This window comes from Urtica dioica, chromosome 4 (genome assembly GCF_054948205.1).
Source record: "Urtica dioica subsp. dioica isolate 48M chromosome 4, U.dioica_male_clone48M_v1_H2, whole genome shotgun sequence".
NCBI classification, from domain to species: Eukaryota; Viridiplantae; Streptophyta; class Magnoliopsida; order Rosales; family Urticaceae; genus Urtica; species Urtica dioica.
The window spans coordinates 4,558,372-4,582,118 of NC_142759.1; the positions used below are offsets into that span (position 1 = coordinate 4,558,372).

Sequence of the window (23,747 nt, forward strand, 5' to 3'; positions counted from 1 at the left end):
TCTATTACGTGACTATCTCTTTCAAGACACCGGAGTCCACTAGAACAAATACAGGCATAGGGTGATAAGAAGACTTGTAGCCTCGTTCTCTCTAAGGTTTGTAAAACCGAAGACGAAGGCATTCGTTGCCTCAGGTATTAGAAAGTATTATGTATGTTCATTGTTATAAATACGCCATCGAAATCAACCAATTTTTTTTTTTGCTTTCTCCTTTAGGCTCCGTTTGGAACCCGAAAAATAGGAGGGAAAGGAAAATTGAAATCCCTCCTATTTTACTTAGGTTGTTTGGATTGAGGAAAATATGGTAGAAAAAAAATATGATGGAAAATGCGAAGGAAAGTGTATAACTAAAATGAGGATTTCATTTTCCTTCGAAAATCAAATGAAAAATGAGAATCTCTCCACATTTGTCTATGAGGGGATCACATTTGTCTAGGGTAAAAATGTAAAACTTTTTAAAAATGAGCAAAAAATGTAAATAAAAAAATTTAAGGGGGCTAATTAAAAAAAATCATGGTAAAAATGAAATTTTTTTAAAAAAATGGGTCAAAAGTGTAAATTTTTTAGGGTAAAAATGTAAAACTTTTTAAAAATGGGCAAAAAATGTAAATAAAAAAATTTAGGGGGCTAATTAAAAAAATATGGTAAAATTGAAATTTTTTAAAAAAAATGGGTCAAAAGTGTAAATTTTTTAGGGTAAAAATGTAAAACTTTTTAAAAATGGGCAAAAAATGTAAATAAAAAAATTTAGGGGGCTATAATTAAAAAAAATTCATGGTAAAAATGAAATTTTTTTTAAAAAATGGGTCAAAAGTGTAAATATTTTAGGGTAAAAATGTAAAATTTTTTAAAAATGGACAAAAAATATAAATAAAAAAAATTTGAGTGGGAGGGGGCTAGAGCCCATCCTGGACTTGAGTTAGCTCCGTCCCTAGTTTCATCGTTACTTTCCCGTCAATTTTCTCTCATATTTTCTATGACTTTCAAACACAATTAGAATTTTGACTTTTTCTATTATTTTCTCTTACATTTTCATTTTCTCTATTATTTTCACTTTCTCTCTTATTTTCCGGGTTCCAAACGGAGCCTTAGTTTTTGATTCGTCTCCTCATTTTGGAGTGCGGGAGTTCTTCCCACTGAGCTAGTCCGTCTTGTCTCAAAAAGCCATTTTATTCGGTAGAATGTTTATGTCTTATTTTAATTTATTTCCATTGAAAAAAGAAAAGAAAGCAATATTTCAAAATTTTCCATAATATTCGCTGAATTTTCATCATTAAGCAATATTTTCAAAAAAAAAAAAAAAAAAAAAACTCAAAATCAGGAACATTAATTAAGCTCGCCGCGGGGATTCCGAATGAGCATTGCAATGACGTGGACGTTACCGTTGTTTCGGAGAAAAAAAGGTGGGAAAGGGATTTGGAAGGATCTTATTCTGCAGCCTACACCGGCGGTGCGGTGGATGTTGACGGTGGCTCTCGGTATTCACTTCTTCGCGCATGCCATGGGGATGGAGGCGCTGGTGCTCCACAGCCCAAGAATTTTCATGAAAGCCGGTGTGACCACAAAAGTGAACTTATTGCTTGTAGGGCTCACCAAGACACTTCATTTTGGTGGCCACTAACATGAGTCACCGTTGAATATAATGTCAAGTAGGGTTTGATTTTTCAAACGATAAGTTCTATTATTAGTAGTTTCTAAGTCAACACTAATAAGTGGTGGAAATTGACAAATTGTTACACAGGGGTGATTGTGGCATCGTCAATTGTCAGGTTTTGCTTGACTATAGTGCCAAACTCAAAGGATCAACTATTGTGGGCCTTGGGCCTATGTCAGTACCTCTTCATCACAATTTTTCTATTGGGCTTGGGCCCATAATTTGGGTTTACAGCGCCGAGATTTTCCCGTTGAGACTTAGAGCCCAAGAAAATGAGTCTCGGAGTTGCGGTGAACAGGCTCATGGGCAGTCTCGGTCTCGTTCATTTCGATCTACGAAGCCATTACTATCGGAGGAGCTTTTTTCCTCTTCGCTGGGATTTCGGTTGTGGCTTGGTTCTTCTTCTATTTCTTCTTGCCTGAGACCAAAGGAAGGACTCTCGAAGAAATGGAGTTGCTTTTCAGTAGAAGCAAGAAGGGTAAAAATGGTAGTGGCAATGGAACTGAAAGTGGGGACATAGAAATTCAGCCTAGGAATAATACTGTCGTTTGTGTTCCCACGTAAGTTGATTTTAAAAGTCCAAGGGTGTGCTATACGTTGATGTAATTTTTGGGTCATTACAACCACGAATAATATACAACAATATTGAGAACGAAAAACACAACAAAACAACAAAAAAAGAAGAAGAAAGTTGATGTGTTATCAATATTTTGAGCAATTTTCAATACTATTCCATTCATGCACCTTACAAAAGAAAAAGAAAAAAAAAAAAAAGATATACGAGGGGTACGATTTAGGTTACAATTTGCTTTTGATTCTCTTCACATTATAAGCTTGTGGCGAGACCTTTTCAGAAAAAATTCAACATAGCACGCTGGCAAGATGTTTAGTTATTGGGTGGAGATTGTTGTTGTCAAAATAATTGACCTTAAAATTAGATTTATTAGACGGTCGAATATTATGTTCGACCTCTACAGTTCTATTTTGTATGGGAAGTGAAAATAAAGTACAAACATTTTTTTTTCTTCTCTATAGTCTTTAGGTTGTCGGTATTATTTCTCGACAGAATAATATAGATTTCTACTCCAAATATGCCGGAATTTGTTAAAACTTGAAAGTAAAGATGAATATATGTCTATAATCTTAACATTGATGATTACAAATCATAATTAAAGATGGAAGCATAAAGAATCAAGCGTTTATCTCTGGCCATTGCTTAACTGAATCTCATCGGAGCTTTGGGTGTGGCAACTTGGAACTTTGGCGATGACTAAAAAATGAACATGAATTAAGGATCTTTGGTTCTACTAAACTTTAGTAATCTCAAATATGTGGTGCATATATTATGGACGAGTATAGGCTTTAGAGACCAAGAACACACGCTAATCATATAAACTCTGTGCATCACATAAATTTAAAAAAACAAATTATGAACATGCCTATTTAATGTGGTCTTAAAACGAAGAACATTTCTGGTTTTTGTAAAGTATCACACAACTTCAAGAAAACTGTTGTTGATGTCTCACCTCGTGACTAGTTTTAAGACTTAGTGATCGAATTGGACATGCTCATTGCAAAACTAATGGTAAGGTGATCAACGACACGGTTGAAGACCAGAAAGATAAATTTGGAAGTCAAGCTGCAAATTCAGTACATAAGATATAGAGAAGTTGTATACTCACCTTGGATCTTTTAGATATGGCATAAAAAAAAATCCAGCTCTGCCTCAAAAATTGTCTGCACTCGATGATCTGAATGTTAGTGGGATGAAGTACCACCCTCACTCAAATCTATCTTACATAAAATATGTGAGATGCAAAAATAAGATTTAGGAGGGTTAAATAAAATTGTAGAGTTTGAGGCCGAAAATGTAGTCTATTTTACCTTCCTTCCTTTATCCTTTGGCTCCTTTGTTCTTTTCAACATGAGTGCCCTCAAAACAGCCTTTATCAAGCGAAGACCTCCAGGGTCTCCGTAATCACACGGCTTTTGAATCAACTTGTTCCACCTGTAAAATTTATATGATTAAATATCGTGAATGAATAACCAAAGTTACAGTTACCCTTCAGCCATACTCTACATTGGAAAAATGAAGGGAAATGTATATATGTAATTATTCTGCACCAATTTACTTTATAAACCAAAAAACCAATAAAAAGGGCTAACTGGAACAATATCTACCCGTTAAACGAAGGCCTAAGTGTCATTCTGCGCTATAAGAAAATGGCTAAATGGAAAACCTAAACAAAATTCCTGTAAGACTCCTTAAAACCAAGGTTGCCTTGTACCTACAAAAAATATGAATTAAATTTACAAAGATGGGCCAGTGATAAAAATAAATAATCCTGATGGAGTAATAAAAATATATATAAAACACATATAAATCATCCTGATGGAGTAATAAAAATATATATAAAACAAAGAGAACATCTTCATAATCAAGAGAGCGTTTTAAAGGAACAGAAACAAAAACAAAAACAAAAAAGACAGACTAACAAACCAATCAGCCGCGAGTCTCCCACGCTAGACTCCACGTCTCTCAAAAAACATCCATTCATTGTTTGGGGAATGAAGTTGGTATAACTGACCGACGTCGACAAGACACAACCCGTCCCGACGCGAGAGGCCGTTGTTCGTCTGCACATACCAAAGTGAAACTATAACTTATTATGTTAGTGAAACTACCCCTAATCAAGAGAAAAAGCTGGTTCTTTTGCTCCACTCTAAACTCACGTGGCTCCTCATCTTCCTTGTCGCACTCTTCACCATTCACATTCTCTTTTCTATATAACAGAAATATGTTAAGATAGTCTCCATTTGGAAGAGAAATTTGGCTCGAAAGCAGTGACTTTTATACTTAGTTGTGCAAATGCAAGGCAAAGAAAAATTATAGTTACTCCGTTCTATTACGAACATACAAGTGGACTGGGTTTAAAGAAGGACCGGAGAAACAGTTTCGACAGTGAGTTTTCATGGTGCAGCGCTGTTGAACTTCAATGTCTATTATCCAACTAGCTATAGAAACACATACATACGTATACATTAAGAGCAGCGAAGTTCGTGTCCCACAGAAAAGGAACAAACTTGGCCGAGAGCGGTGATTCCCCTTTCTCTCCTCCTAGTATCAATGACAATTATTTACCAAAAGACAATTCCACCAAGCTGTCAAGAGGGATAACAATGATATCATCTACCAAGCAACATTAGAATAGAAGAGACGAGTGAGCTAAACAACGAAGAAGATACCCTGAATATTGTTAAATATACCACATTACCTTCTGGATCGGTTGGATGATTAGCTGCCTCAACAATGACATTGGCATTCACATGAGCAACATTTTCCCTTCAAAGGAGAGGTGGAGAATATTATAATCATTTACACTAAATAATTTTATTTATATAAAGATCATTCTATAGATTGGTAAAATCTTTACTTGTTCAAAACCCTGTCTATAGCACAAGGGATCAGAACATCCCAGTCGCGTACAAGTTCATTAGGAACCATGGAAACTCAACCGCTGAGCTGAGATTCTAGTTGCACAAAACCACACATTTTGAAACCCCTAAAAAAGGACATCGACCGAAATTACTATATATCTCAAACAATCCATAATAACTATATTCCAGGATAACAAAATGTCAAACCCACGAAGGAATTTCCGTACTCAATTAAGTCATGCTTTTGTGGAAAAAAAAAACCACGCTGCCAAGTTGCAGCCTCTGTCCAAGAGCCCCAGGGTCCTAAAAAACACAAAACACAATAAGTTATTAATGATAACCTCAAATTTTTTGTTCTTTATTCTCAGCTAACCGTGGGCTTTCCTGCCACAGCCACTGGTGCATTAAATTTTGGAGTACTCGTTCAAAATCCACACCATTGTCTGCAAACATCAGCATTGGATTAAAGAAGTTCAATGTAGTAAAATTTCCGGAGCAATTCAAAGAAAAATAGTACGTTTTAGAAGGTGCTAAAGGGTCACAAAAAATAATGATACGAGTAACTTATGACAAAAGAATCTAGATTCAATCAAGAATGCAACAACCATTGCTTATCTGCTTTTTTATTTTAGCTTTTACTGTGGCCAACTAGTGTTTACGATTAGGTTTTCTTCTGTATTATCCTTCTTTGCTTACCAGTTTTCAATTTGTAAAACATACAGAATGCGTTTTCAGTCCAATTGTAAGTTAAACAATGTACATTGACTCCCGAGTAAAAAATAAAATCCGAAATTCACAAGGATAAGCAGTCAACATCTGTAATTTGAATGAACCAAGGATCTTTGGTTCTACTAAACTTTAGTAATCTCAAATATCATGGTGCAAATATTATGGATTATAGGCTTTAGAGACCAACAACACACGCTAACCATATAAACTCTGTGCATCACATAAATATTAAAAAAAAAAATTATGAACATGCCTATTTAATGTGGTCTTAAAACGAATAACATTTCTAGTTTTTGTTAAGTATCACACAACTTCAAGAAAACTGTTGTTGATTTCTCACCTCGTGACTAGTTTTAACTTTTAAGACTTAGTGATCGAATTGGACATGCTCATTGCAAAACTAATGGTAAGGTGATCAACGACACGATTGAAGACCAGACAGATAAATTTGGAATTCAAGCTGCAAATTCAGTACAAAAAGATATAGAGAAGTTGTATACTCACCTTGGATCTTAGATATGGCATCATAAAAAATCCAGCTCTGCCCCAAAAATTGTCTGCACTCAATGATCCGAATGTTAGTGGGATGAAGTACCACCCTCACTCAAATCTATCTTACATAAAATATGTGAGATGCAAAAATAAGATATCGGAGGGCAAATAAAATTGTAGAGTTTGAGGCCGAAAATGTAGTCTATTTTACCTTCCTTCCCTTATCCTTTGGCTCCTTAGTTCTTTTCAACATGAGTGCCCTCAAAACAGACTTCTGTCAAGCGAAGACCTCCAGGGTCTCTGTTATCATACGGATTTTGAATTAACTTGTTCCACCTGTAAAATTTATATGATTAAATATCGTGAATGAATAACCGAATTTACAGTTACCCTTTAGCCATACTCTACATTGGAAAAATGAAGGGAAATGTATATATGTAATTATTCTGCACCAATTCACTTTATAAACAAAAAAACCAATAAAAAAAGGGCTACCTGGAACAATATCTACCCGTTAAACTGACCTAAGTGTCATTCTGCGCTTTAAGAAAATGGCTAAATGAAAAACCTAAATAAAATTCCTGTAAGACACCTTAAAAGTTAAAACCAAGGTTGCCTAGTACCTACAAAAATATGAATTAAATTTACAAAGATGGGCTAGTGATAATATACTAAATACTACATGGATAAATAATCCTGATGGAAGTAATAAAAATAAATTTAAAACACATATAAATCACCCTGATGGAGTAATAAAAATATAATCATGAGAGCTTCATAATCATGAGAGCTTTTTAAAGGAACAGAAAAACAATAAAAAAAAAAAGACATCCCAACAAACCAATCAGCCGCGAGTCTCCCACACTAGACTCCACGTCTCTCAAAAAACATTCATTCATTGTTTGGGAATGAAGTCGGTATAGCTGACCAACGTCGACAAGACACAACCCGTCCCAACGCGAGAGGCCGTTGTTCGTCTGCACGTACCAAGGTGAAACTATAACTTATTAAGTTAGTAAATAAGTTTTAAATTGTTTTTAAGTTTTGGTTTTTGTACAATAATTTATATAATATAATAATGACTAAAATGATACCAAATCAATAGTTTCAGATGATTTCTCGAGTAAATTAATTTGTGACTACAACCATCTGTATATATAATCATATTAATGCTCAGACAAACAACATACACTTACACCTAAGCAAGAGAAAAAGTTGGTTCACTTGCTTTACTCTAAACTCATGTGGCTCCTCATCTTCCTTGTCGCACTCTTCACCATTCACATTCTCTTTTCTATTATAACAGAAATATGTTAAGATATTCTCCATTTGGCAGAGAAATTTGGCTCGAAAGCAGAGACTGTTAAACTTAGTTGTGCAAATGCAAAGCAGAGACTGTTATACTTAGTTGTGCAAATGCAAATTAAGTGGACTGGGTTAAAAGAAGGACCGGAGAAACAGTTTCGACAATGAGTTTTCATGGTGCAGCGCTGTTGAACTTCAATGTCTATTATCCAACTGGCTATAGAAACACATACATATGTATACATTAAGAGCAGCGAAGTTAGTGTCCCGCAGAAAAGGAACAAACCTGGCGGAGAGCGGTGACGCCTTTATCTCTCCTCCTATTGTCAATGACGATTATTTACCAAAAGACAATTCCACCAAGCTGTCAAGAGGGATACCAATGATATCATCTACCAGCAACATTAGAACAGAAGAGAAGAGTGAGCTAAACAACAAAGAAGTTACCCTAAATATTGTTAAATATACCAAATTACCTTCTAAATCGGTTGGATGATTAGCTTCCTCAACAATGACATTGGCGTTCACATGAGCAACATTTTCGCTTTAAAGGAGAGGTGGAGAATATTATAACCATTTACACTAAATAATTATATTTACATAAAGATCATTCTATAGATTGGTAAGATTTGTACTTGTTCAAATTCCTGTCTAGAGCACAAGGGATCAGAACATCCCAGTCGCGTACAAGTTCATTAGGATCCATGGAAATTCAACCGCTGAGCTGAGAGTCTAGTTGCACAAGACCACACATTTTGAAACCCCTAATAAAGGACATCGACCGAAATCACTAGATATCTCAAACAATCCATAATAATCATATTCCTGGATAAAAAATGTCAAACCCACGACGGAATTTCCGTACTCAGTTAAGTCATGCTTTCGTGGAAAAAACCACGCTGCCAAGTTGCAGCCTCTGTCCAAGAGCCCCAGGGTCCTAAAAAACACCAAACACAATAAGTTATTAATGATAACCTCAATTTTTTTGTTCTTTATTCTCAGCTAACTGTGGGCTTTCCTGCCACAGCCACTGGTGCGTTGAATTTTAGAGTAGTCATTCAAAATCCACACCATTGTCTGCAAACATCAGCATTGGATTAAAGAAGTTCAACGTTGTAAAATTTCCAGAGCAATTCAAAGAAAAATAAGCTAGAAAAATAGTACGTTTTAGAAGGTTCTAAAGGGTCACAAAAAAATAATGATACGAGTAACTTAATACAAAAGAATCTAGGTACAATCAAGAATGCAACAACCATTGCTTATCTGCTTTTTTATTTTAGTTTTTACTATGGCTAACTAGTTTTTATGTTTAGGTTTTCTTCTGTATTATCCTTCTTTGTTTACCAGGTTTCAATTTGTAAAACAAACGGAATGCATTTTCAGTCCAATTGTAAGTTAAACAATGTACCTTGCCTCCCAAGTAAAAAATAAAATCCGAAATTCACAAGGATAATTAGTCAACATCTGTAATTTGAATGAGAATATGACCGACAGAATAATTACCTGCTCAAAAGAACAAACAATTGCTTGAGAATCGACACAGACATTCACATCACATAATAGACAGAGTAGTAAAACAACGTCATGAAGAGCTTGCAGCACCAGGACATTGTCGGGGAAAGTAGTTGGGATACGCTGCAACCTCAGGCTTTAGAAAAATAAGATATATAACATGGATGGTAAAAATAATGAATGAGAATGGAAGGCTTTTGGCAAAAAAAGAACATAATAATAAGATAACAAGATCGATGTTGGCTCAAACCAAGTAACTAACAGATTAGTCTTCTTAATATCTAGATTCAAACTTTATATCACAAATCTCAATTTTCCAAGAAGCGAATAGAATCGAAACACTTTTGAGTTAAAAAAATAAATAAATAAATAAAAATTAATATTTACCATGGAAACATGAGCAGTTCCAAATTTCCGATGATGTGGATATTGCAAAAGGCACGCCACACGGACTATAAAAGCTTAGTGGGGAAACACCTCAAGATCTCGGGCTCCGTCTCAGTTCCCTTGGAGGCAGCGGCGATCTCCTCCGATTGGGACAATCAAAAAGAACATTGGTTATTTGAAAAGAAAAAAAAAATCAAACCCATAACAATATTTACATAAAAATATTAACATTGAACATCTTGAGGGTTTACCATTATCAAAATCTGAATTAAGTTTGTAATTCCATAACCAATGAAAAAACCAAATATATTGCAAAGATAAGATATATTGATGAAGTAATGAAAAAACATCTTCATATTCAAGAAATTTGGATATTTGGAACACGGGACATTTCCTAATCCAACATTACAAAAAACAGTGATTTAACCTCGATTCCTTTCATGCCTTGATCATATGTTCAGAGCAACATGCCTTGATCATAAGTACAGAGCAACATGCCTTGATCCCTCAGCCCCAGCTTCTAATATATCAATTTCCAAAATAATAAAAGAGGAATAAAGAAACATGTTCACCTGTTTGCTTTGCGGAAGGGGATAAAATTCTCCGATCGGATTCAGGTCGCCGACCTGATTGCCCTAGGGTTTGAGGACGATTCGAAACGTCTGAAGCCCTAGGACAGGAACAAAAGAAACATATCACCGTTTGCTTCGCCAAAGAAGATAAAAGTCTACAATCGGAACATGGTCATGGATCGCCAACCCGATGAAATTAGGGCTCCGGCACAAGGAGGTCACCGCGCTACTCTTCCGCGTCACCGCCGCCGGTGGTGATAGCAGTGCGGTAAAGTACTTGTGTCGGAGTCCTAAGGCCACCGAGTCCGCGACCCACAGCATCGGCGTTGGACTGAGAGAGAGATAGAGAGAAGTGGAAGAAATATGCAATAAAATAAAAGGCATTACCTTAAGAAACTCTGCAATCAAAGCACGGTCGTTGATCGCCGACCCGACGGACCTAGGGTTCCGACACAAGAAGGTCATCGCGCTATTCTTCCGCATCACCACCGCCGATGGTGACAGCAGCGTGGTGAAGTGCTTGTGTCGGCGACCTACAACGGCGCCGAACTGAGAGCTAGAGAGGAGAGAGAGAGAGAGAGAGAGCGCGAAATGTGAAGTGAAATAGAAATATAGAATTGTTGCTCTGCGAATCTTGGGGCTTAAATGTTACGCGGTTTTGGGTCGAAGGTTTCCTATTTTATTTATAACGGTAAGAATATAATTATCAAGAAAGTATATTTCGACGAACTCCCTTTCCTTATTTGTTTTTCTTTCAAATGATCTTTCCTTAATTAAAGAATTATTTTTCTTAAAATTTTTTATGAACGGTTATATCAAAATAATTAAAATAGTATTTATTACACTCTTCTGCTTGGGCTTCAAGTCATCATATCATGCCCAATTTACAGTTACGGCAATGGTGGAAAATTAATATTAGGCCTTAATAAACAAGGGAATTCATCATACTCTTAAAATAGAAATATATAAAAATAAGATTATTAGTTGAATAGTATCTGAAACGGCTTTAGAAACTGCAAAATAACCTTAAGTTAACTTTAATATCCAATAGGCATTTATAAATAAGAACAAGGCTTTTTAAAAAAAAAAAAAAAATAGAAGATAATGTGTATGCAGAAAATAATTAAATAAATGGAAACTTTTGAGCAAAAATATTATTTTCTTGTAAACCTATTTTGCTAATTTTAACCAAATCTTAACTATTTTTCCATTTATCATAAAGGTAATTTGCTCAGTCGCTCAATAATCATCCTCTTTTTTAAAAAAATAGCTCAAATTCATTTTTATAAAAAAAATAATTTATTGGTTCGCAGTAAATTAAATTAACTAAAGAGTAAAAATTTTAGATTTTTTAGTTAATTTAATTTACTACGAGCTGATGAACTATTTTTTTTAATAAAATAAAATTCGAGATAACTTTTTTTTTTTAAAAAGAAAGACACCAAATAATTAATTGTTTATATTGTGGCTATTCAACTAAAACACCTTTACACATCTTTCAAACCATATAAAAATAATTGGAATTGCATCCATAAAACCACATAAAGTAACTAAAACTGCACAGCCATAAAATCATGGTGCCAAAAAGTTAGGTGTGCTACATTGTTTATTGACATTATTTTATGGGTGTGCTTGTGCTTTGTGAACTGGAAGAATTTTATTATGTATAAATTATATGCGATATAATTCATTTATCTACACTTTGTACTTTCAAATTTTAACAAATTCAACCTGTTTTGCTAATTTTAACCAAATCTATACTATTTTATTATTTCTTGTGGCTATTCAACTAAAACACCATTTATATTTTCCAAACCATATAAAATCATTGGGATTGCACATCCATAAAACCATAAAAAGTAATTAAAATTGCACAGCCATAAAATCATGGTGCCAAAATGTTATGTATGTTAGATTGCTTATTGACATTATTTAAGTTCCGATTTGTGAATTGGAAAAAATTTCCGTTGCCGGGAATCGAACCCGGGTCGCCTGGGTGAAAGCCAGATATCCTAACCGCTGGACGACAACGGATTTGTTGAATATGTTTAGTTTGTATACATTAACACAACGAGAAGCGGAATATTCTCGTAGCAGGCTTTAATGTAAACTTTTCCACGACTACTTAAGAAGTCACATTTCAGTCCATCAATGTATATTAATGGGGAAACTATTCTTTTAACATATTGTTTGAACTTTTATTAATGATGAAATAAGAGTTTATGTATAATTAGGAAAGAGATAAATTTCGGTTTACACAAGCATATATACCATGAGTACATTGATTTCCAAGCCACAGTTTCTAACAATTTACTAGCATCCAAGACCATTCACATTTTGTATTCTTTTCCATCGCAAAGTAATATAAAATTATAGTTTAAACAAAAAACATAAATATTATTTAACATCATACAGTTTATCAATAGTTTACAGAAGTTAATGCTTGATGCAACTCATGCTAATTTGATCTATAACAAAACCATTGCGTATAGAATGAATGCTAAACATAACCAAAATAAAGGGATAGGAAGAATTATATTTTTAGGAGCGGAGCAACTATCATTGTTTTTCAATTATCTCATTATCTATTTTTTTTAGTGAGGTCAAAGCGATATAACTTGGGTGGCTCCCTCGTCCGTGGGTAGCTCGCCTTCACTGGAAGAAAATTCGGCCTCGTCAACCTCGGATTCAATATCTCTCATCCAATGGTGTTGGTCTCAGATGCTCCTCCTCTTTGCAAATTTTCGACGGCCACTTTCTCTTCATATTCTGTCTCCCAAAGCTATGTTTTTGGTTTAGATTAGATTAACGAGAAAAGTGGGGGACAACATTGGAATAAGGTTGTTGGTCAAAGCGGTCATAGAAGTTGTAATCTTTTTACTCGTTGTTTTAATTATGTTGTGTTTCTTAGAAGCTCGTTTTTTTAACCTCATGCCTTCGAACTCCCGCCGCAAAGGATCGCTTAATCAGCAGGTGTTGAGTTTTAGGATGTGGTCCTCCAATGAAAAGTTGAAGATATTATATGGATGGTATTGCTCGGGTGAATAACATCCTTGATTATGTAGGAGTTTATCTCCGTCTGAGAGACACATGGAGATGCTTCGATAAATCTCGAGTAGACCTAGTCCTACATGGTTGTCTTGGTGGTTCTCAGGCGAAACTTTCGGCTTGTCTAGTCGGTTTAGTTATTGTGATTTTCTACTTCCTTGTGTTTTGCTCATTAGTAGCATTTTATTAGGAATGGAATTTCTTTATTAAATAAATAAATAAAAAGATAATGACCACAAGCACAACACAGATAACTTGAGGGTGATAAAAGAAATTTATCACCTTGATTAATTGAAAAAGAATAGATATACCATAGCAAAATTCTTTGCACATAAAGACTCACATGCTCTGAAATGCTGTCACAAATCTACCCTCACACGGTAATATCGCTTCATTCATTCAAAATTTTGATAGTATGCGAACCTAACTACAGATACATAATTTTCCCGGGCAGCTGTAAAAATACGGAGCCTGGGTGTATTTCCAATCATCAATACTCAGTCTTAAATTCCACACCGCAAATGAGAAGCTGGCTGTGCTTTGTGGAAATGACAAGTAATTAACTAGTATATTCTTACCCTCATCGACCATTCTTTGCCGCCACTTCCCCGCCTCTATCTGCTTGCCTCAATGCCTTGGTGAATTCCCGAGCAGTCTGATATGATGTGCATAGAAGAACATTGGGCAAAGATACTAAAGTTAGGAATCATTATAAAGTCGTAGCAATAAGACGGCATAATAATATGGGCAGGAAAATATGCTCTGCAAAACACAGGTCAAGGTTACTAAAATATATATGCTCTGCAAAACACAGTTCAAGCCTTGGTTCTAAACAAACTTGTCACCGTATTTAATGAAAATATAATTTATGGATTACATGTAGAGGCATAGGTCGTATAAATATAAAATGAGAAGGAGATGTGATCGTTTAAGACATACTACCTGATAACTGAGCAATAAGCACTAAACTCAACTTATTATTTAAACTAATTAATGGGTGCCTACACATTTGCTGATCTATATGTTCGATGTGTATTAGGAGTTGAAACAAAATAAGTGAAGTTTGTCCCATACTTCTGACGCTTTAGAGAAATTCATTGGCCTTCTTGTTACTATTTCTTAAAACCAATACACATTACATCCAAGTACTTAGCCTCGACTTGCCCTATAAAAGGACAGAGCATATCAAGAAGTTAAGAAGAGTACTACTGCCTAAGCCAGGTTCATCTAAGAAGAGTACTACTGGTCATTTAATTTTTGGACCATTCATCTATTCCCAACAAAAAAACCCATTAGCGCCCGAGTGAGCAAGGAAAAAATACCTATAGAGAACCACCGATGATAACTGATGGCATAAAAATCAATCTTCCTTATGGCAAGAAAACAAATATTTGAAATGAAATGTAGAAGACACTATGCAAAATTTAAGCTACCTGAGATATTATTTTGGGAAGAAAATAAAATAGCATAGGAAAAAGAGGAAAAAAAAGCTTCAGCTAGACTATGGCCTATATAACCAACATTTGAAACTAGAACCTAAAGCCTGAAGCCCAAAGCCAGAGAGAGAGATACGGTTCTGAAAATTCTCAGCCATAACTCCTCCAAAAAGTACTCTCTAGGGCATTAAAACCGCTAGCATAATGTATAAGGAAACGCTGAAACACATTTTACCAGTAATCCTAATGGACGGTTAATCAACAATGCAATGTGACAAAATTAAATAAAATTCTCAAACACGGCTCGGGATTTACGAACCGTGGATTGCAGCGGAGGCGGATCGAGACCGACCGAGCGCACGGACATCTTCGCGATCTCGGAAATGGCAGCTTCCCTGACATCATGATCGTCGCTGGTCAGTTCCTCGTACGCGGCCTCGAACGCCTCTTGCCAAAACCTCGGCAATCTGATCCGACGACTGTTGGTGTACACGTCCCACATGTGCTTCACCACCTTCTCTCTCTCCTCCATTTCCTAAGAAACCAAAATAATATATCTCAGCCATAAACAAACCATGATCCGACGACTCAAACACAAATGTATCGCACCAGTGTCCAAATCAGGGATCTCAGACATCAAACAAGAGATAAGCCCTAAGATTGAACAATTGAAACACGCATAATCCTCAAATCAACGATTCCAGCTACGAAAGTTAAACCCTAATATCCAACAACGGAAACGCAATGCCTTTACGAGAGAGAGAGAGACTGACGAGAACGTCGAGATCGTCGTGAATCGGAGCATCGAAGTCGTCTGAGATCCGATTGAGGTTCCCGGCGGACCACCGGAGAGTTACAGTCCCGGTGAACATGGACCAGAGAGCGAGGAGCAAAATCGCGCCGAGAGCCCAGAATTTGTACCTTCCTTTGACAATGGCGTTCGAATCTGAGCTCTCTTTCTTCGACGTCGTCGTTGGCAAGCCATCATCGTCCTTCATTCTTCCTTTCTGATCAGATACAGAACACAGACAATGACACGAGCAGAGAACCCTGAAGATTGCTCTGATTTTTCGTTTATATATCTCCGTGAATTACTTTTTCAATTACGACAATTTACTCGTTTTGGTTTCAGAGAAATGACATCATAAACGATAGAATAGAAAAACAAAAAAGGTTCGAAGCTACGAATCTGGTTGATGTGTGTGCCTGAGAGAGATAGAGAAGGAAAGAGCAATTTGCTGTTTAAATAGTTTGGTGGTGGTGATGGTGTATTTCAGAGAATTTTGGCCCTTGGATTTTAGCACCAAAAGGCAAGCTATTAATTGTCATTTTGACGTATGTCTCATCTACCGACACTATACGACGCCGTTTGTAGGTCCTCAAATTTATTTTTCTTTCCCTTCTTTTTTTTTTCAGATTAAGAAAGGGCCGTTAAATTTGTATGTACGAGCCAGAGTAAAATTGATCTGTTTTAAAATAAAATAATATATCAGTATAATAGAAGTGTAAGTATAGAGTTATTTTTTTTTTTTTTTTTTACTAAACCTCAGTCGTGTTATCATAAATGAGGCGGACATTATTAGAAGCAGTTATTATACTATCCTAAAAGCCTAAAATTACTCTAGATAGCGAGAGACAACCCCTTAAGATCTTTGTTTTTTTAGTCTTTGTTTCCGTAGTAATTTGCTTTTATAAAGCTTAAGGTCTAGTAGTTAATTTTGTCTAGTGTTTATCCTATCGCACCCTCATTTCATTTGTGAAGGTTTGAGTATGAAGCTCAACTGAACTTTGAACAAATATAATATTTTAAATGATGAATTATATAAGACTTTAAATCTCGCAATATTTTTTTATAAATAAAATTAGTTATTCTTAGCGTTTGGCTATTCTAGGAAAATATGATATTCGGATAACCATATTTCTCTATATCAATTTGTTATTTTTTTCATTAAAATTCAAAACCTTCTTCCACTCTAGAAGGCCAATTAAGAAGCGAAAAAACATCAGTAAAAAAATGTAGATAGACTGCATGCAAATTGTGTTAGCATTAACCAAAATAATATGTTCCGTTCTAATTTAGCAAGAATTCCGACACTATTAAAAATAAATTTTTTGATCTATTATATATTGAAATTCTAATTTCAGTCAAAATATAATTTCTGTTTCGACTGAATATCCAAATTTACACAAAACATATGACATATTTTTAAGAACCTAATTACAAAGACCATCAATATTAATATTATAGTAAAAAAAATTACCTGGAATTTCTCGCAATATACAATGAAATTGAAATAAATGAGATATATTTTACGAATGACAGCCCTTTACGCTTTCAAACAGTGTGCCTTTATATTGTAAATATATTATTGATTTTTTGCTATTTATGTGATGTACTAGAATATCTATATCTATAGTAAACAAAAAAAAAACAAAAAACAAATTTAGTTTGCATTTTGAATATATTTAGATTTTTTAAATAATATTTTAAGCCTGATTCAAATTACATAATTAAAGTAAGTCAGATTATAGTAAAACAAGATAGTGGGAGAAGGGAAGTAACTTCCCAAGTTCACTATCATAATATCATTCACCTAAGTATTGACTAATAAGGTTACTCGGAAAGGTGTAGGTTGACTAATGAACTTGATTATATACTTTTGTCACATCAAGCTAACTTATTTTGCTCCTAAAATTATGGAAGGAAAGAAACAAAATATTGCAATCTTTCTCTCTCCTTAGAGGTATAAGTTATAAGTTATAACACAGCAAAACTTATATGGATTGCAAAGTTTATTTTATTAGCGTATATGTAGTCAAATTTCTTATTAAATGAAGTTTACAAAATGAATGACTCGGCACAATAACAAAATATCCATTATGTTTCTTCATGGGTTTTCTCCTGATTGTGCTATACAAAAGAAAATAAATATAAAGGATGCAACCTTAGGATATGTCAATGTATTGCAGGTGAATAAGATGGATTCCCTATTTTCAACGATGTGAATAAGATCTAAAGACAGAGAGAGAATAATTATTCGGAACATGGATTCTCTTTTGATTCCCTGTAATTTTTTAAAAGACCATGCATTCACGTTTTGCTTATAATATTTAAAATTATTTTCCCAATTTATTCCTTAACTTAGTGTCTTAATCTATTGGTGAGAGAGAAGTGCCGTCCTACATAACAATTTTTTTTCAAGTTAACTATCACAGGTTCACGACTAGTGAATACATTTGGTGCAGTGATTGAGATACTTGGGTTATGTTTGGTATCCTCTTAAAAATAGTTTTTGACTTTTCAAGAAGTGAAAATATGAAACAAAACTGGAAAATGTCATAATTAATCTGATTATTGGCCGTATGATTGTAACATGTTAGTCAAGGAGAGAGAGAGAGAGAGAGAGAGAGAGAGAGAGAGAGAGAGAGAGAGAGACCTAGGCTGGACGAGCTTGACTGGCTTGGCCGAGCACGAGATTTATCGAAGAAGACGATCTGAATTCGGGAGAGAGAAAGGGAAATCGTGAAAAAAAAAAAAATTAGGTCAAGAGAGAGTATAATTATTTTCCCCCCTTCCCAAGAAGTTTATATACTCTAAACCGATAACCAAATTTATCAAATATGCGGAATCGATAACTGAATCGATTTCTCAAATTGAATACCGTTAACCGAATCTCAAATTGGATACCGTTAACCGAATCGAATATTTTTGGTTTGATGACGTAGCACCAAATTTTGGTTATCGATTTAACTAGTTTTCGGTTAATTTTTGTACAACACTACGATTCTGTAATCACTTTGTCAATCAATATATATATTACAATTTCAAACTTTATGTCTATTTATATTAAGTTTGTATGTATTATTTTTAGTTATTCTTATTTAATTTGAAGTATCAAGCACACATAAAAAAAAATAAAAAATTGTTTGATTAGTTATCCTAATCTGATTTGAAGTATTGAGCTTTTTTTTGAAAAAGAATTAACGACATTTTGTTTTAATTTAAAATCTCGATCTTTTGAAGGGCTATATCAGACAGTGACTTGGGCCTTTTGGCACTGTCTCAGAATCTGTTGTTAAGCCTCCGACTGCTAGGAATTGTGTAGCCATACCTATTCCAGTCATTCACCGGATTTTCATTTTTGTCGGTTTTACAGACAACATAGGCTCTCCTGCATAAGTTGGAAATCGGAAATAAACAAATAAATAAAAATAGACCCTTGATCCCAAACAGAATTTTTTTTTTTTTTTTAATATACATTTTCATATCCTTGGTATTTGAAAGGTCCAAACTGGGAGAAAGGGGAAGTATTATGATGAGCGTTCATTTTGAGCGGCGGTACTCTTGAGCTCAGTGTAGCCCGGTGCGAGCTTCGAGGGCTGAGCAAACAAAGGAAGCGAAGAAGTCTTTGCAGCGGTCAAAGGGGCGATAGTTAGTCCCTTGGAGTCCTTGTCTATCTTCAAATCGAGGCCGTGGGGGACGGGGTCGGCGGAGTCGGGCTTGGCGGAGGATCGGGCGGAGGAGATGACCGTGGTCGGGAAGGCTCGCTCGGGCGGGACCGCGGGCGTGTAGTTTGACGGAAGAAGATCGTCCCAATTCTCGAGCAGCTCTTTGTAGACTTTGCGGAGAGTGACTTCGGTGAGTCCCGTGACTTTGCAGATCTCGGCCTGAGTCTTGCGTTTGTCTTCCAGCTGGCACGCCAGGTATATGGCCGCCGCCGATATGCTTATCGGGTTCCGCCGAGTGCAGAAGCATTTGTTTATCACCACTTCTCCGATGTGTGTCGCCAGTTCCTACAAATATATTTAAACAAAATTAATAAGAAAGAAAAAAGAGCTGTGAAATGTTAGCTGAGGCCATTCTGTTACTTTATCCTCGACTCTGCTCGACTGAGTTCCTAGAAATATAATGTTATTTTAAATTTAAAATAAGAAAGGAAAAAGAGCAGAAACCTGCTGAACTGAAACAATGGCCATAGACACTCTTGACTGGGTTGGTTTTGATTTCGAACACAAATCACTAACATTACTACTTATAAATTCGGTCAAGAAGATAAAAAAAATCTCTCTCTCTCTCATCAATTCAGTGGCAAATGAGGAATTACCTGAGCAGATTTGTTGAGCTGAAGCAGAGTGCAAAACCTAGGCATGTGAACAGAAATGGAATTACTGTTGATCGGCTGACTCAGCTGCAGAGCCTCTCCCAAGATCTTGATGTACTTCCCGATCTCCTTCTGAGGCACATTCGCCGCGATCGAGATCTCCTGCGAGAGAGAGAGAGCACACAGAAAGAATCAAGCAAATCGAACGGCGTTGACTTTATGAGTGATTGAGCGACCGAGTGAGCCCTAAACCTGGAGAGTCCTGGGCTCCTGGGCCTCGCGGATGGCCTGGACGAGGGCGGCGGTGGCGAGGGCCTCGACGCTGCGGTTGCGGAGACACGTGGCGGAGCAGCAGTCGCGGAAGAGCTGAAAGGCGTGGTCGGAGATGTCGCGATCGAGGCCGAGGATTGACGCCACGTCGATGATCTGCATGTAGGCTCGGAGCGCGTCGACGACCACGGCGGAGGAGGAAGTCTCGAGAGCGCGCTCCAGCTCGGCGAGGTGGCCGGAGAACGGGAGCGAGGTTCGGAGCGACACGGGGGTCTGGTCCAGCGACAGGGTCGAGAACGCCGTGACGAACCCGGCGGGGCTGAACGGATCTTCGTCGGCGTCGGCGCCGCCGCGGGAGTGGGGGAAGGGGAGGCCGGCGGTGACGAGGGGGAGAGGGGTGTCGTGGGTGCGGAGGTGGAACAGGTGGTGCGGCTGCGAGTGACGCTCCTCCACCACGCGCCCGCAAGACACGCACTCGCTTATCGATCGGTTTCCGATGGGCGTCGCCGCCGACCGAGCTTGGCCCGACGGGCAGTACGGGCACCTCATTTTGGGTTTCTGGACATCGATGATAAACCCTTTCTTCTTTTTCTTCTTCTGCCTTCAGTCTTTCGGAATTTTAGGGTTGTGTTTGTCAGTTAACTCAAAAAGTTTTTGTTTTCTATTTTCTAATTTTTGTAGTTGTATTGAAAAATTATTTTGTAGTTGTTTTCAAAAAACTGTTTGGTACAGTTTTCATTTTTGTTTTTGAGAAAGTGAAAAAACTGAAAAAAAATGTTTGGTATAGTTTTCATTTTTGTTTTTGAAAGAATGAAAAGAGAAGATGAGGAGAAGGAGAAAAGAAGAGAATAAATTTTTTTCCAAAAACACATTTTATTTGTTTTCAGTTTTCTTTACTTTTTTACAAAACAACTTCAAAATTTTTTAAAAAATTTTTCCGGAAAATTAAACCAAACACATTTTCGTTTTTTGTTTTCAAATTTTTCAACTCAAAAACGGTTTTTGAGAGGAGAATCAAACATGCCCTAGGGGTTTATTTTATTTTTGTATATATATTTTAGAGATTTATAATTAATTAGGCCACTTTAAACATGTGATTTTGGATCTAGCCTATGTTTGACAATTTTTAGGGATATAGTCAAATAACTTATGTGAAAATAATTAAGATATGATTTGCTTTTATTTATTAACAAATTCGTCACTTTCTCTCTCCTATTTTTTTTCAAATAATTTCTTTTGCATCAAAACTTCAAAAATTCGTATATTTCTCATACGAACTCGAAATTGAGTGATTTCAGATCCTAAAAATTTGTGGCGTTGAGATCTTCAAAAACAGACCCATTGTGTTTGATGAAAAATTATAATTTCGAGTTCATATGAGATAGATATGGTTTTTTGAAGCTTTTATGTAAAAAAAAAAAAAAAAAAAAAAAAAAAGTGTAGGAAGCTTTTTTTTAAAGATCTTGGGCTTTCACTCAGCGAGTTCTTTAAGGCTCTTGATTCTATTGTCCCGGATGCTTCTTCCTCTTAGATTCTTTACATTGCAGTTGGCGGTTGTTGACTTCGTTTAGCTCTCAAAAACGATGGTCCTCGGCTTCAGGTGGTCTTCGGAGGCTTCGTGGGAAATTTGGGTTGCAGGTTGAAGTATATATGGCTTCGGATCTTTATTGTTGATGGTACACTTGGTATTGTTGGTATTTGCTTTTATTTTATGTTTTCCCTCTACCTATTTCATCATTACTTTTTGTGTTATGAACTTAAGTTGATGCTGTGTTATGTTTTGGATTGGAGTCGGGTTAGCTATCATTCAACTTCTCGTTCGAGAAATCTGTTAGATTTTTTGCCTATGGAGGCTGAAGACTTGTCTTCATCTTAGTCAATGAACCGTGGTTGACTGATGTCTTGATCTCTTCACATTCCACTAAAGATTACATGGAAGAACTTGATTTATGCTCTATTCTTATTGTGTTTTTTGGCCACAAATTAGACTATTATATGTACCTGACATTAACATTAGTGTTATCAATAGATATTTTCTGATTTATATTTTTTTTGCTAATTAGATAAGAAGGTCTAAAGCTATATCTGTGGATATTATAGTCATTTTATAATAGACGACTCCGAGTGTTTTTCTTTTAAAAAAAAGTCGTTTACATTTAGAGTAGATGAGTATCACTTACCGGTAGTCAAGGGGTTGTTTGGTAGTTAACTTAAAAAGTTTTTATTTTCTATTTTATAATTTTTGTAGTTGTACTGACAAATTATTTTGCAGTTGTTTTTAAAAAGCTGTTTGGTACAGTTTTCATTTTTGTTTTTGAGAAATTGAAAAAACTGAAAAAAGTATTTGGTACAGTTTTCATTTTTGTTTTTGAAAAAAGGAAAGAGAAGATGAGGAGAAGGATGAGATAAGAGAAGAAAATTTTTTTTTTTTTTTCAAAAACACATTTTATTTGTTTTAAGTTTTTTTTTACTTTTTTACAAAAACAACTTCAAAAATTTTTAAATTTTTTTTTCCAAAAACATCTTATCAAACACGAAAATTAAGGCATAAAATGAATTCACTGTACACGATTTATTTTGTTTATTTAATGTCTTACTTTTTCATGATTTATTTTTATTTTTTGCAGATGATCTTTTTAATAACTTACTTTTCCTTTTGTAGAGATAAATCCTTAATTTGGTTCTGCTTAATTTTTCTTGGAGCTCTTTATGATACTACTTTTATTCTTGTACTCATTTCATGGTATATAAGTATAAGTCTAACAAGAATACTTGCATATCTTATTGTGTTTGAGTTCGCGGAGAGAAGCTTTTGATTTCCAAGAATATTTAGATTTTTAAATTCTGCTCTTTTGAAAGCATTGTGGATTTTTATACATGGACATGTTTGGAATTTGATCCAATTTTATAGATGGACATGTTTGAATTTTTTATTATTATTTTATTTTATTTATTTACATAGATGACCAATAATGAAACAAGAACAACCGGGTAAGAAGATGTAAGATATCGACTTTTATAAGTTGTGTATGATAAATAAAAATGTCGAGAAAATGGTTTTGAAAATACTTGAGCGTTGAAATGGAATTTCGTGCTTGAAACGACAAGAGTAATTTTAAAGGATTTTCTTGAAAGAACGAGAATAAATCGAGAATGGAAGGATATTAAGCTCGATAAAGTTTTTGAATATTTCCATGAATTTGAGAAGCATCGAAAAATTGAAAATAAATTCTAACGACCTTGAATAAATTCTACGTGGAATAAAGTCGAAAGAAAATTATTTAATTAATTTTCTTGTCACATTTTCCATCTCTCACAAAAGAAATAGAAGGGAAATGACTCATTTGCAACAAATAATGCAAATAAAAATGTGTTGTGGATAAATTATGAGACAAAAATAAGAAAGGATTTAGTTGCAAATAAAGGAAGGATTTATGAGCAAATCTCGAGAGTCTTTAGTGGGATGTGGAATTATCCTCTGCTTAAGACTCGGAAGAGAGAGATTGAGCGCAAGAGAAAGAGAGAGAGCAACGAAGTGAGAACCGGAGAGAAAGAAAGTAGGCATGTACATCGGGTTGGATTATTCGGGTTTGTACATTTCATGAACCCGACCCGAAATCTTTGGTTTGTCATTTTTATAACCCAACCCAAACCGTTTATGGTATTGAAACCAAACCAACCCGAATCGATATTAATCGGGTTGGTTTGGTTTGATTTATTTGGGGTGATTTAAGTCGGGTTGTTCGGGTTAAATTTGTAACAACAAAGATACAAAATAGAATCGTTGAATCAAATTCATAAT

General features: G+C 35.5%; 1 protein-coding gene, 1 long non-coding RNA gene and 1 other non-coding gene across 5 annotated transcripts; all 3 read right to left on the minus strand.

Annotated features, from left to right (window-relative positions):
- Positions 1–2,753: 2,753 nt before the first annotated feature.
- Positions 2,754–10,664, minus strand: LOC149399525 (uncharacterized). 3 transcript variants are annotated; one of them, XR_016296796.1, is made up of 18 exons: positions 10,477–10,664; positions 10,090–10,187; positions 9,518–9,654; positions 9,122–9,266; positions 8,254–8,555; positions 8,095–8,162; positions 7,905–7,982; positions 7,510–7,607; positions 7,155–7,290; positions 6,525–6,649; positions 6,326–6,378; positions 5,466–5,535; positions 5,320–5,395; positions 5,089–5,217; positions 4,930–4,997; positions 4,155–4,816; positions 3,836–3,942; positions 2,754–3,662 (listed from the first exon to the last, which is right to left on the minus strand). It is a non-coding gene; the product is annotated as an uncharacterized LOC149399525 (long non-coding RNA). The 3 variants fall into 3 exon arrangements; XR_016296797.1 differs by having other exon boundaries at positions 5,320–5,535; positions 7,242–7,290; XR_016296798.1 differs by lacking the exon at positions 7,510–7,607 and having other exon boundaries at positions 5,320–5,535; positions 7,242–7,290.
- Positions 10,665–12,051: 1,387 nt separating this feature from the next.
- On the minus strand, positions 12,052–12,123 carry TRNAE-UUC (transfer RNA glutamic acid (anticodon UUC)). The gene has a single exon. It is a non-coding gene; the product is annotated as a tRNA-Glu (tRNA).
- A 1,260-nt stretch (positions 12,124–13,383) lies between these two features.
- On the minus strand, positions 13,384–20,551 carry PBRP (plant-specific TFIIB-related protein). The gene is made up of 6 exons (XM_089610328.1): positions 19,928–20,551; positions 19,679–19,837; positions 18,888–19,367; positions 15,347–15,664; positions 14,893–15,108; positions 13,384–13,792 (listed from the first exon to the last, which is right to left on the minus strand). The coding sequence occupies exons 1-6, from the start codon at positions 20,492–20,494 to the stop codon at positions 13,718–13,720; spliced, it is 1,815 nt and encodes a 604-aa protein (XP_089466454.1). The 5' UTR covers positions 20,495–20,551; the 3' UTR covers positions 13,384–13,717.
- Between the last annotated feature and the right edge of the window lie 3,196 nt (positions 20,552–23,747).

Excerpts from the sequence above, each read along its gene's own strand:
- PBRP (XM_089610328.1), bottom strand. The coding sequence starts at position 20,494 with ATGAGGTGCCCGTACTGCCCGTCGGGCCAAGCTCGGTCGGCGGCGACG. Across the intron at positions 19,838-19,927 it reads AGGAGCCCAGGACTCTCCAG|GAGATCTCGATCGCGGCGAA; the intron begins GTTTAGGGCTCA and ends TCTCTCTCGCAG. Across the intron at positions 13,793-14,892 it reads CGCCTCCGCTGCAATCCACG|ACTGCTCGGGAATTCACCAA; the intron begins GTTCGTAAATCC and ends ACATCATATCAG.